The sequence below is a fragment of the Poecile atricapillus genome, chromosome 1, assembly GCF_030490865.1.
Source record: "Poecile atricapillus isolate bPoeAtr1 chromosome 1, bPoeAtr1.hap1, whole genome shotgun sequence".
Classification (NCBI taxonomy): Eukaryota; Metazoa; Chordata; class Aves; order Passeriformes; family Paridae; genus Poecile; species Poecile atricapillus.
This window is the reverse complement of record NC_081249.1, coordinates 106,132,728-106,145,526: the sequence shown is the minus strand read 5'-3', so window position 1 is coordinate 106,145,526 and position 12,799 is coordinate 106,132,728. Positions and strand designations below refer to the sequence as shown.

Sequence of the window (12,799 nt, the reverse complement as noted above, 5' to 3'; positions counted from 1 at the left end):
TGCTTTTTCCTCAACTCCCAAACACCAACCAAAACTGAAAAACCTTCTGTGATGCACTTACCGGCACATTAATTTCTGCTTTGATAGTGTACCAAAACTGTTTTCATTTTTTGACACAGTTTTGAATCTAGGTTACAACAGGTGAAATGTAGTGAACAAGTCTGTTCTACCTGCCATTTACATATTTCAAAAATGGTATTTTCTGAAATTTCTGAGAAAACAGAAGCCTTAAGATCACACCATATTAGTTATGAAAGTCTGAAGACTGCATTAGGAACAAAGATTTCTGTGCCTCCCTGCTTTAAACATATCATCTACTGTGGACTTAATCCATTCCCTATCAACTAAGAAGTACAAATTTGTTCTAAAGCGCTACTTCAAACACATTTTTAGGGAAACTACTGTCAGATGAAGAGCTGTGGATGAAAAACTAAAGCCCAACAAGAAGAGAGCACTCATAAATCTATTAAAATACAGTTCTATATGAAGATGCACATTCTGAATGAAAAGATCAGTGTTGATTCAACCTATATAACTAAGCAGCAAAAAAAACCCCAACATGCACAACTGATTATATTTTATGTCTGATTGTTTGCTAAGAATATAATGAATGTATCTGCTAACTCTGCTGGAAGCAGACTACTCATGCCAGGTGGGCTCTGAAAGAGCCCTGTTGACTTCTCTGTTAAGACAAAGAGAATCGATAAAGACCACGACCACTCTGGATGATATGAGAAATGGCCAACAATTTCACTTGCCATCCACATAATGAATGAGGCCTGGGTCAAATTTATGATCGAGGAGCATATATTGAGGTTTCCAGCAGTACAGAACGTGAGTCACCAAGATGCTGTCTGCTTCTGTTGAGGTAACAGATGATGAGATAAAGAGAAACAGACAGCGCACCTTAGATTAAATGATCGGTATTTTTCCATATTAGTTCCAGTATAACCAACTCTAGACATCATTTAAAAATTAGATTATTCTTCAGAGGAAGATTATCCTCTGTCCAAGTTTGTGCCAATCACGATTATACTCTGGCTAGAACCTCATTTCAGTATAAATCGCTTATTCTGTGTGGTCACTGCTACTGAACAAACACATATGAAAATGCCTTGACAAAGAGCAACAGCTAATGACAAAATGCTGTACTTATCCCCGTTTGTCACCTCGTTTGTTATCCAGGATGCTGGGTGACAGCATAAAAGCCACTATGAAGTTTTACAGAATACCAAACCAATAAAACTACTCACATGCCACTTCCAGAGACGCATTGCGACTCACAGCTTCTCCAAGGTAGTTCCTTGCTACGCAAACATAGCTTCCCTCGTCAGGTTTACTCCTGCGCCCGTGCACGATGCGTAAGAAAAATAAAGATCCGCTGGGCAGCAGCATCCGGTGGGAGCGCGGATCATCCTTGTCCGTTTCCACCCGCTCGCCATCCTTGTACCACTCGATGGTGGGGGTCGGCCGTCCCTCTGCCTTGCAGTTCAGAGTAGTTGGCTCTCCTTTAGACACTATCACATCCGAAGGATGCTCAACAATCCGTGGTGGAAAGTCCTCTTGGCGGAGACGGGATCCTAAAGAACAGAGGGAAGAGAGAACAATTTATTTGTGCCTTACGCATCACAAAGAGCTCTCGGAAGTTACTCCTTTAATGTTACAAAAACTTAAAAAAAAACAACAAACAAACCTATACAACATTTGAAATTGCTTTGTCTGATATCAGAGACTGAATCAGACACTCCCCTACTTAAAAACCTGAGATGGACTAACAGAGATAACCCTTTATAGTGTTATCAAACCCGTACCAGATGCAGACTGTGCTTAGAGGAGGATCCCTTACACATACATGGATGACAATCTTTTTTTTTCTTTTTCTGATAATCTTCCTATTTACATTTACTTCTAGATCACTGTGTGCTTCCAGATTCCTCTCATAGCTACTACTTTCTCATCCTTTCATCTGCCAGATTCAATAGGAGGACATCCAAAACCACAGTATCTTACCACCCCCATTAGTTAACAGTTCTTTGAAGTTTAACATGTATGCTTTTATCCCTTTTCCACAAATAGTCCCAGTAGGGAAAGAGAAGGCAAAAAAAGAAAGCCAAGAGGGAAATCTCAAATGTCAGCTCACTTTAGAAATTTTCAGTTTCAGGATTGCATGTACACACACGGACACATAAATACAATATAGGCAGAGCATCATAAATGGCCTGGGTTGGAAGGGAGTTTAAAACTCATCTCATTCCAACCCCCTACCATGGACAGGGACACCTTCCAATAGACCAGGTTGCTCAGCACCCAAATACAACCTTAGCTTAAACGCTTCCTTGGCATTAATGGTACAGACACTCTCACACCTGAATATGTAATTAGACAATATGAGCCTGGAAAAATGTTTATGCAACAGTCACAGCACTTTTTGCCTCTTCATTGGGTCTCCAAAATAGTCTTTTTTAGCATGGATCCTGAAAATCCTTTGAGCAGAGGTGCCATGCAGCTCCAATTGGTCTGCACTTCTTAAATACAAGGTAAACCAGCTTCTGCAGGTTAGTGAAACATTTGTCTCAATTTTCTGATCAGCAGTTTTGCTGAGTTGTAAAAAAGCAATTTAACATCAATGCCCTAATTATATTCTAGGCTCTACATACTTTAAAATATTTTCAATGCCTCATTTACTACAAAAGTTATGAGGAAAGGCATAAGGATCCATTCAACAGAGTGAATCCACCTTTGGACTCCTGTTTTACTAACACTCAGGTCATTAAACTAAGGCATGCCACCACAGTTAAGTGTTACATTGCTGTTGCACAAATTGGCTCTTTCAGAGGCTTCCAGATTCTATTACCAGAAGAACAAAGAAATCCATAATCTGCAATGCCTGTACATGAAAAAAACCCATATTCTGTAGCTAAGCACAGATAAACTTACAGGACATTTGGAAGATATATTTTATTCTCACTTCTACCAACAAAAAAAACAAAACAAAATAAAAAAGCAACAACAAAAAAAAAAACCAACCCAGAACTAATAGGAGAATCTCCAGTTAAAAAATAACCCTAGTCCATGACCCCATACACAACATCAAAAAAGACTGAAATCACCATTAAAGTAAAAGATAAACGTCTGACAGCACCTGGTACTAAAAAGTCAACTTCATACTCTGATTAGAAACATTTATAATACTCCAGACACAAGGCTACCAACTTAATTTATTACTTATTCTCAAAAAGCAAATAAAACCCCACTAGCTGTGTTTAGAAATTTCTATTAACAGTATCAGGAAGAAAAGGAAAGCTAAGATGTTTCTACAAAGTGAGAGGGACTTAAGGCAGAGAACAGATACAACTGAATTATGATAATTGTTTAACACAGGGTAACAAAATTAGTAGCAAGAAATGCAAAACGCAAATCCAAAATACCAGTTTTCTTGCACACAAAGGTTTGTTGATAGCATTCAGAACTCCTGGAAGTATATCCTACCCAGACTTACGGGCCATGTTTAAAACTGTGCAAAAAGCTTTCTCCCATAAAATGTTAACCTTGTACTTTTTACAACCCAATTAAAAACCCCTCCTCAGCTCACAATAGCACTTATTCTTCCTCTTCAGTACTGATGTTTATCATAAAACTAGTGCTTACTCACTCTATCCTAATTAAACAATTTTTTGTAGGAGAGAAGGTTGAGATATGAGCAGCAGGGACCATGCCAATGTGCAAGGAAAAAGCTCAGGAGGTGTTTCAAGGACAATCAGACCACACATTCCCGTGATGGCTGGGCACACCTTCAGCTCTCCAGGGCTACAAGGAATTCCCCTCATCAAGCTCTTAGAGGAGGGAGGAAGCAAAACACACACAAGATCATTCACAGAGCACATCAAGCTCCCTCCTTCCAAAGTGAACTGAGCACCAACAGGTATTCCCTAAGGTTATGCTGATTTAGAAATAAATCAGGAAAATAAAGAAACAAAACCAGAAACTTGGCTCCATTGCCTGTCTCTAGACACTGCCTGCGTATCAGAAAGAGACAGACGCAAGTGGTCTGATTCTAGTTTTGATTCCTTCACTATGGTCCCCCCCAACTTCTCTCACAAGTACAACTTCATTTAGAAGGAACAGAAATTCTGTTAACCCTATGAGCTGTCTGGGTATAGGATCCTTTTACTGCAGAGCAAGATGTAAGCATGACCTGAAGCAGGCAGCTGTGTGTATCCTGGGTTACCCATACAGCTCCCTTTTCCATTCCTCCCCCCAGGATTTCCATCTGGTGCATGCCTAGAGCATATGAGCAACTCCTGAGTTTAGGAGCGCTAAAGTCTTTACTATAATAGACTGCAATGACTTCACATGAGCTATTACATGCTGGTGGGCAAAACCAAAATTCCTACAATATTAGAATTGTTGGAGCTATTCCACAGGAGGGTTCCAGTGCCTCACCACCCTCAAGTCAAGAATTTCTTCCCAATATCTAATCTAAACCTACTCTCAGTTTAAATCATACCCCCTTGTTTTGTCAATTCAGGCTCTTGTAAAACATCTCTCTCCATCTTTCCTCCAGGAAAACTCCCTTCAGGTACTGCAAGGCCACAATTTGATCTCCTCAAAGCCTTCTCTTCCCCAGTCAGAAGAATCCCAATTCTTTCCTCACAGCAGAGCTGCTCCATCCCTCTGATCAACTCGGTGGTCTCCTCTGGTCTGGCTCCAGCAGCTCCCTGTCCTGGGAGCCCAGGGCTGGACGCAGCCCTGCAGGTGGGGTCTGAGCAGAGAGGGGCAGAGGGGCAGAATCCCCTCCCTGCCCTGCTGCCCACGGGGCTTTGGATGCAGCCCAGGACTTGTTTGGCTTTCCAGGCTGCCAGGGCTCGTGGCCAGCTCATGTCCAGCTTAATAGCGTGCTGTGGCATATTTATGCATGATTAAATTATTCATCACTTTAAACTGAACATTGAGTTATCAACTTACATAGCCTAAGATACTGCAATAAAATGTTTTGTCACTTCAACAAACACAGCTTTCATTTTCAGACATCAGAGCCTGCTAACTACTGATAATTGCTGGCCTGATAAATGCTGACTGATGGGAAACACTGTAGTTCTCATAATAACTGGTGACGCTATAGATGCGTGACCGTCACTTCATAGGTAAAGAACACTTGCATTCATACCTACCTTTACGTGAATCATTTCTGCAGCAGTCATTGCTAATGTCCTTTGAGGTCAGGACACTGAACACAAGAAGCCCACCCTCACACTAGAACCAAGCAAGAGAAGACTGCTGGGGGACACTTTGTCACAAAAAAGCAAAAGAAGGCTCCAGTTATTTATGTGCTGTCCCTGTCCAGCACACATATTGAAATACATTCACCAATTCTTCTTACACTCTCCTTCCTAGCTTATGAGTTTATGTACTTGCATATTCCTAATCTAAGTCGGGAAAGAAAGAAAGAAAAGTGAGGAACATTGACAAAAGCAGACAAAAAAAGTAGCCTGCATATTGTACTTCAGGTGTCAACACTCTGCTCTTCCAGTCCCCTACTTTAACTCAATTCAGATGTGTTGGACAAGACATATCCTGAGAATCACCTCCAAGACTGCCCTTTTGGGAAGTGTAAAAGACAACGATCACTGATTCATTTCGACCACCTCAACATCAGGGTGCCAGCTATGTCAGGTTGTCTCCCACAACTACCACCAAGTCTCACAGATCTGCTTTTACATGCTCAGACTTCCTCACAGGTCTCCTCAGGGATCCAGTGTACCATACAATTACTGCATCACTAGTAGCATATAAACAGAATGCCTATTATTTTAAGTTTAGCCTGGTTGATCCTATAGTCAAATAACCCTAAAAAGTTAATCAGATGCAAGAATTTTATTAATAAATTAAATAGATTTGCTGTAGACACACAGAAGCAAGCAGGAAAGGAGACTAAAGCAAAGAGTCAATGCTCTATTCTTTTTTTACTGCATTTTCTCAGAGTCATTATGCAATCCATATCCTAAGAGGAACCACAGAATGGTCTGGGTCCATAAAGATCATCTAATTCCAGCCCCCTGCTATGATTTGACCAGGATGCTTAGAGCTCTGTCCAAACTTCCAGAGATGGGGCATCCACAGCTTCTCCAGGTAACCTGTTCCAGGGCCTCACCACCCTCACAGTTAAGAATTTCTTCCTAATATCTTATCCAAATCCACTCTCTGTCAGTTTAAAGCCATTCCCCCTTGTCCTGTCACTCCATACTTTTGTAAAAAGTCTCTCTCCGTCTTTCTTGCAGGCTCCCTTCAGGTGGGAAGGTCTGGAAAGCTTCAATTAGGTCATGTGCTGTCTGTGTAACATATACAGATCATCATAGAAAAAGGCATTTGACATTTCACTTTCTAGTCCTCCTAGTCCACTATCTTTCAAATTTCTAGGAAGAGACTTTCATTTATTGCACTTCACACTCATCCAGTTTTAATTTACTTCACATAAAGACCAAACACTGATTTAATCTATTAAGCCTTCTCTCCAAATAAGCATCTACAAAGCTAATGGTCTGTCATACCAGAAAAGCAACAGTACAGGCTAAATAGAGAGACATTTCACTTATTTCTCCAGTCAACAGAACATTCATGGCTACTGGGCCAGTGGTGGCTAAGAGAGAGGACAGCAAATGTATTGCAACCACTGAGCAATTTTAAAGAAAAAACAATATTGCATCAGTTTACATGTTAACACTCTGAGATGGTATTTCATAATACAGATTTCTGAACTACCTTCAAGAACCTCCTTGAAATTTCCTCTTCCCCTCTGATGTTATCAGCACCTGTCATCACTTCTTACTGACATTCCATTTTTCCCTATTTGCATCTCTAATTATTTTCCAACTTTCACCTGCCTGACTTCCTATATACAGAGAAAAGTTCTTCCTCAGCAGATCTCCAAGACAACTACTCCTTATATCCTTCCTGAAGGTTCTCATTTTTATTCCTTTAACATTCCAAACACAGCTGTGATATACTTGGATAAAACAGAAAGCTGGGACTAGATTTTCAGTAACAGGACCAACAGCCATTTAACACTATGGAGACCACAGATCATCTTTACTACAGAGCTGCCACCTACTCTCCAATTTCCCCTACTGTTCTCATACTATAGCTGTGAAAAGGATGTTTAAAATGGGATGTGATGTTTTACACTGTGTTATACATTTGGAATATTTCCAGTTCAAGAGCTCTAACAGGTCATGCTGAACAGGAGTATTGTATATTAAGTTCAGAAAGAACTTAAAATATTGTTAACAAGAGCAAGAGAAGTTCTTGTAACAATGGAAATTGAAAGACAAACTCATATCACAGAGTCACAAAATCCTTTAGGTTTAAAGGACCACCAGGATAATTTAGACCAACATTTTACCAGCCCCACCCTGTCAACTAGATGACCATGGTGCCACATCCAGTAATTTCTTGAACATCTTGAGGGATGGTGGCTCTACCATCTCCCTGGGCAGCCCATTCCAATGTTTAACAACCCCTCCTCTAATGAAATGTCTCCTGCTGTCCAGCCTGAACCTCCCCTGGCACATAAGACTGTGTATTCTTGTCCTGTCGCTGGTTACCTGGGAGAGCTGACTCCCACATGGCTACACCCTCCTTTCAGGAAGCTGTAAGATAAAGCCACCCTGAGACTCCTTTTCTCCAGGCTGAACTCCCCCAGCTCACTCAACTGCTCTTCATATGAGTTATTAGTTGTTTCATGCCTCTGATAGCATTTTGAATGCATTTCCTCCAAGAGTTTGCCAACAACACATGTTCTCCCTGAGACGATGCAAAAGGACTGTTTATCAAGAAGACAAACAGCAAAACTGTGATAGGAAAAAATAAATCTCCTACAACAGGAAGCTACAGATGCAAGAAGAAGAGGGCCTGTGTACATCTGATTCTACACAGTGGACAGCTCCAAAGTTATATTTAATGCCAAAGAGCCTTCTTTTATGCTAGAATCTTGGGTTATTTTCACTGCACCAATTAAGAAAAAAAAAGAAAAAACAAACTGAAATTAAGGTATTGAAATCCCAATTAAAAGAACATCATGTTTTAAATGGATGGACAGCTATAGAAGTGTCTGCAGAATCTTTTTTGGCTACATCAGATCTGTCACATAGCCAGGCTCCAGCTCCTTTTTTTGACTTACACAGACTCCACAAAGCCAATCTCACAGCTGCTTAGTTAAATCTACTGAAGGACAGTCATTGTTCATTTTCCCACTTCTTCATATGCCTCGTTTCACGAGTGAAGTACTTATCAGAAACACTTATTGCACACATTTGTTTGATGTAATGAATAAGTCTGTTGCTTTCACCACCCTTTTAGGCACAGAATTGACTGATGATAAGCCGAGATCTCAAGTAGAGATCCAGTCAGTCACATCTTATTTCAAACAAAAGATAATGTGGAAAAACAGTCAAGATAATGAGAAAACTCAATTGGAGTTTTTGGCTGTTCCACTGGCACCAGGCTGATTATTCGATGTGCATTCCTCTACGCAAAGTGACATGGCAAGGACGACATTTTGAAAATTTGTACTTTACAGTCTCTCCCCCTCCTCTGAGACTTGGCAGATGTGAAAAGACACAGTGATAGGACTGTTTCCAAGGTAAGGTTTTTGTTCAAAGCTGTGTCAGCTATGACAAGGTCCTCTGAAAGCTTTTCCTTGAACAAAATTAATCCATTAAACAACATATCCTAACTTCCCCAGGACATGTGCCTGCAGATAAGTCACCTTTCCTATAGAGTGTGTCTGCCAAGAGGGAGAGCAGGAAATGCTGACAAGAGAGATCAATAACTATCATTAAAAACATTGACCAAATCTTATTGGAAGGTTGATTTCATTAAGTTTCTCTTGTATGAAACTGTGACTTTGCTAAACAAGGTGCAATCAACTTTAATACTAAAGAAACACTGAAAAAAAAAAAACAAACACCTTTATTTTTAATGTAGATAATAATCCACTGCCACAGTACAAGCACCCTATTCCTTGTATAAAATTATTTCAGGGGAAGCATTCCAAAATTAACAAAAAGGCTTAATGCAATTTTGTTCTAATTCACTTTTCTTCAGTTGGTTTCTCCTCACATACCAGCATTCAAGTGTCACATTTCACTTTTTTTGCAGTCTTGCCACTCTTCAAAATTTATTTCCAGCACACTGCCTGAGCTGGAACAGCATGTTAGGGATGCAGTCAAGACAGCAGGAGTGAGCACAATAGCCCTGAAAACTGGACTATAGATTCACAGGCAAATGATTAATCTTTTTTTTCCCCAGGTGAAAACTGATATTATAAATACAAGTCACTGCTTCAATGAGAAAGTTACATCGATTTGTTTATTGCAAAGCAGTGTGGTTTAGAGTTCAAGTCAAGAAATAAAATATCTACCACAGCTATGCTCCCTGAAAGAAGATATCAGACAATTATTTACCTAATTTGCATCAACACCCACACACACACAAAAAAAACCACACAAAACACCAAGCAAACCCAAACCACCTTCACTTGTAGGTTCTTTCTTAAAAAAGCTCTAGGTCTTGCAACTAGAATAGCTGCTCCAATTCAAGTGTGAGTTTCATTAATGTTCACTAACTCCAAATAATGAGATTTTAAAAATGACTTTAAGAAGTGGATAGGGAGAGAAGAGGAACACTTCCAGCTATGAAAAGAAAAAAGGACAGTGTTTATGTGTATGTGTGCATATGTCTCTGTATTTATATGCTGTGTGTAGATACATACCACATCTATATTTACACAATACACACACACACCTGCAAGAACCAGGCGACTTCCAGAGGTCCCTCCGAATCCAAATTATTCTAAAATATATACACAGCATATAAAAGAAAAAAAAAGCATCAAGACAAAAAAAACCAAACCAAAACAAACTCACAAAAAAACCACCCAAAACCCACAAAAAAAACCCTCTCTTTATCCAGACAAGCTCAAGAGCTCTTCCCTTGGGACCCTTTCCAAATCACTCTGGAATTTAACAACGCGAAGCATAAGTGCACGCCTGACTCCAAAATCATCTTTCAGCTCTTTTTCAGGTCAAGGATGGAAGGTAAAAAAGCAGACCTTGCTTACAGACAGCACAGTAATTTGTTATACAAGGGGCACATTATCACAGCACTGGGGAACTGGCAATGGCTCTGTATCAGCCAGGAAAAAGGTTGCAGCTTCCCTGATACCACTGCAGAAACCAATGGATGGTTAGAAGCAAGTAAACTTTGCTTTTGCATAGAAGGGTTGATAACCACAGGCTTTCCAAAGTCTAAAGCTTTCTATTGATAGATGATAATGACCATCCAAGGCAACATTAAAAGATACATTTAAAAGCTTTAAAAATGAGCAATTAGAAAAACACATCATTTTAAACAGTGTTAAGCTAAAACAACAGCTATAAAAAAGCTCTTAAATGACAACAGGGTCCAGATGCCTTCAAGAACCATGAGTCAAATAGTTCTCAGATTAGAATAAAATTGCTACAATCTGTGAAATCAGACTACATTTGTAAATAAATTCACCCATCTGAAGCAGTCTTAAAGTAATATTTTGAGAAGGGAGGAATTTCTACTATAAGCACAGCAGGCATTATAACTTTGAAGTTATGAATTTTATCCTGCAGACACTATGTTCTCTGCTGACACTGGTCACAAAGACTCCCTGAACCACACCAGTTATGAACGCCTAGGGAATTATAAGTACAGAATGTCAATACTTAAAACTTGACCCAAACATCCTAAAGAAACCTTCTGTAAAGTCCAAGTATCAGCCAATTAATATTAATTTTGCAGTGAAGCTCTCAATAAAATTTAAAGTGGTATGATAAATATCAAACTCATTGTAATATCTTGGTTTAGAAATCTCCAAATTACATCTTTGTGATTTGTCAAAGACATTCTTTGGAAGCTTCAACTAGTTTGGAAAACTCTTCCCAAATAACCATGGACAAGAAAACAGATCAAGCTCTGTGAAGAAACATTCTAATTCTACTTTTTCTAACTCCTATTGAGTAAATTATCTCAAAATAAATATGCTTAAAAGTGGAAGGCTTTTGGAATTAATTTGCATGAACTTCTTCACAAGCTGTATCTCTCCTACATATGTCAACAAAAAAAAAAAAAAAAAAAAATCAAGTGAACAAATACAGGCACTCCAAGATTTAGGGGTATGTTTATAATTGCCCCTTCATTTCACCTTTTGCTAGCTGGCATTTTAAAAACTGATTCAGCCACCCAATGCTTGAAAACAAACAACTTCTACAGAAAATTCAGTCACATGCTATATATAGGTCTGGTTTATAAATACCTTATATATCCCAAACACAAAAGAACAATTTTTATATTGGTGCTTTACAGAACATATTTTTCTTTTTATATATTTAGAAGTTTGGGATTTTTGGTTTGTTTTCCCATGTTTAGAAAGTAAATATTTTACTGCAAATATTGCACTTTTTTTTGGTTTGATCACCAACATGTCACCAGCTTTTCAATGGTTATCACACTGATAACTGAACGTCATGTTATTGACTCTCTTTGTATAAAGAATTCTCATCATTAATAATGAAAAAATTCACACAAAATTCAAATTTATGCACAAACATCTAAGTGTCCTAACTCTAGTTTCTCCTGATGTATTTATAGCACAATTATATATACTTTTATATACATATAAATATATACATATAATGTGAGGGAGCATCTTCTGTTAAGAGAGTATTTGGAGCTCCCCTGCCCCAACATCATCTCCCATGTGTGTGTCTCTCCCTCCCCCAGAAAAAAACAATTTTCTCCCTTATCCCTTTGCTTTTTGTTTGCTCTCCAAGAATGTTTCACAATTCCTTACTTAATTCATCATGTGTATTTTAAGGTAATTTTTCTACCTTGTTACTATTACACCTGTAGCTAATAAAATGACTCCTCTTTTATCCAAAACAGTTCATCAACTCCGTTTACAAGGTGAATCTTTTCTCCTTTCATTCAGAAGCCATCCAGTTATCTGTCCCATTAGATAACAAAACAATTCTGCAACTTCTGCAGCCAAAATGGGATTTAATGTTCTTGGGCCTGGTGACAGAACACAAACACTTCAATATCTGTGCCAACTTACGGATCCCTTTTTTTAAGCAGCCCTCAGTGATTCTTCTCTCACCTTTTCTGTTCCACATATTTACAACCAAAGCTGGCACAAATTAGGACAGTCTTTCATAGTACTTTAGGCTGCAGGCATAGGTCCAGCAAGAGGTTTTATTGGCCCTTGCTGTTAGTGGTGGTAGAATACTGCCTTTCAAGGAATATGCATTTCACAGGATCTTTCTGCAGCATTATTTTACCCTTTCTATCTTAAAAAGAGGAAGACTTTCTGAAACAGTAAAGTTGCAGACACTACTTCGGAGTATCCTGTTTTAATAGAGATCTCTGTTGATTCTACTAATGGAGCATGGATTAATGATAAGCAACCACCTCTCAGAACTTGGAATGGCAAAGGCACTGCTGTGACCTTCTGAGAGCTTCTTTCCAGCATATAATTTATTTACTCCATGTTTTTCCATATCAAACAGCACTGCACAGAAACACAGAAATAAGAATGTCTGGCAGCACCATAGGTGAAACAAACAAAATCTCCCAGGCAGTTCTCAGTGTTTACTGTAAGCAAGAAAATTTGTGAAAATAGCAGAAGAGGAAATAAATAAAAAATATAGAGGAAGTAGACTACACCTTTTCAGTTATAACCTTAGACTTCTAAATCATTGTATTTAGCAAATAT

The 12,799-nt window shown here is 38.9% G+C and overlaps 1 protein-coding gene across 1 annotated transcript in view; it reads right to left on the bottom strand.

Annotated features, from left to right (window-relative positions):
* Positions 1–12,799, bottom strand: part of ROBO2 (roundabout guidance receptor 2) — a 438,169-nt gene that overhangs the window by 391,455 nt on the left and 33,915 nt on the right. Inside the window, exon 2 of the mRNA XM_058829219.1 lies at positions 1,254–1,580. Coding sequence (XP_058685202.1) covers positions 1,254–1,580 — 327 coding nt within the window. The remainder of the gene's footprint in view (positions 1–1,253; positions 1,581–12,799) is intronic.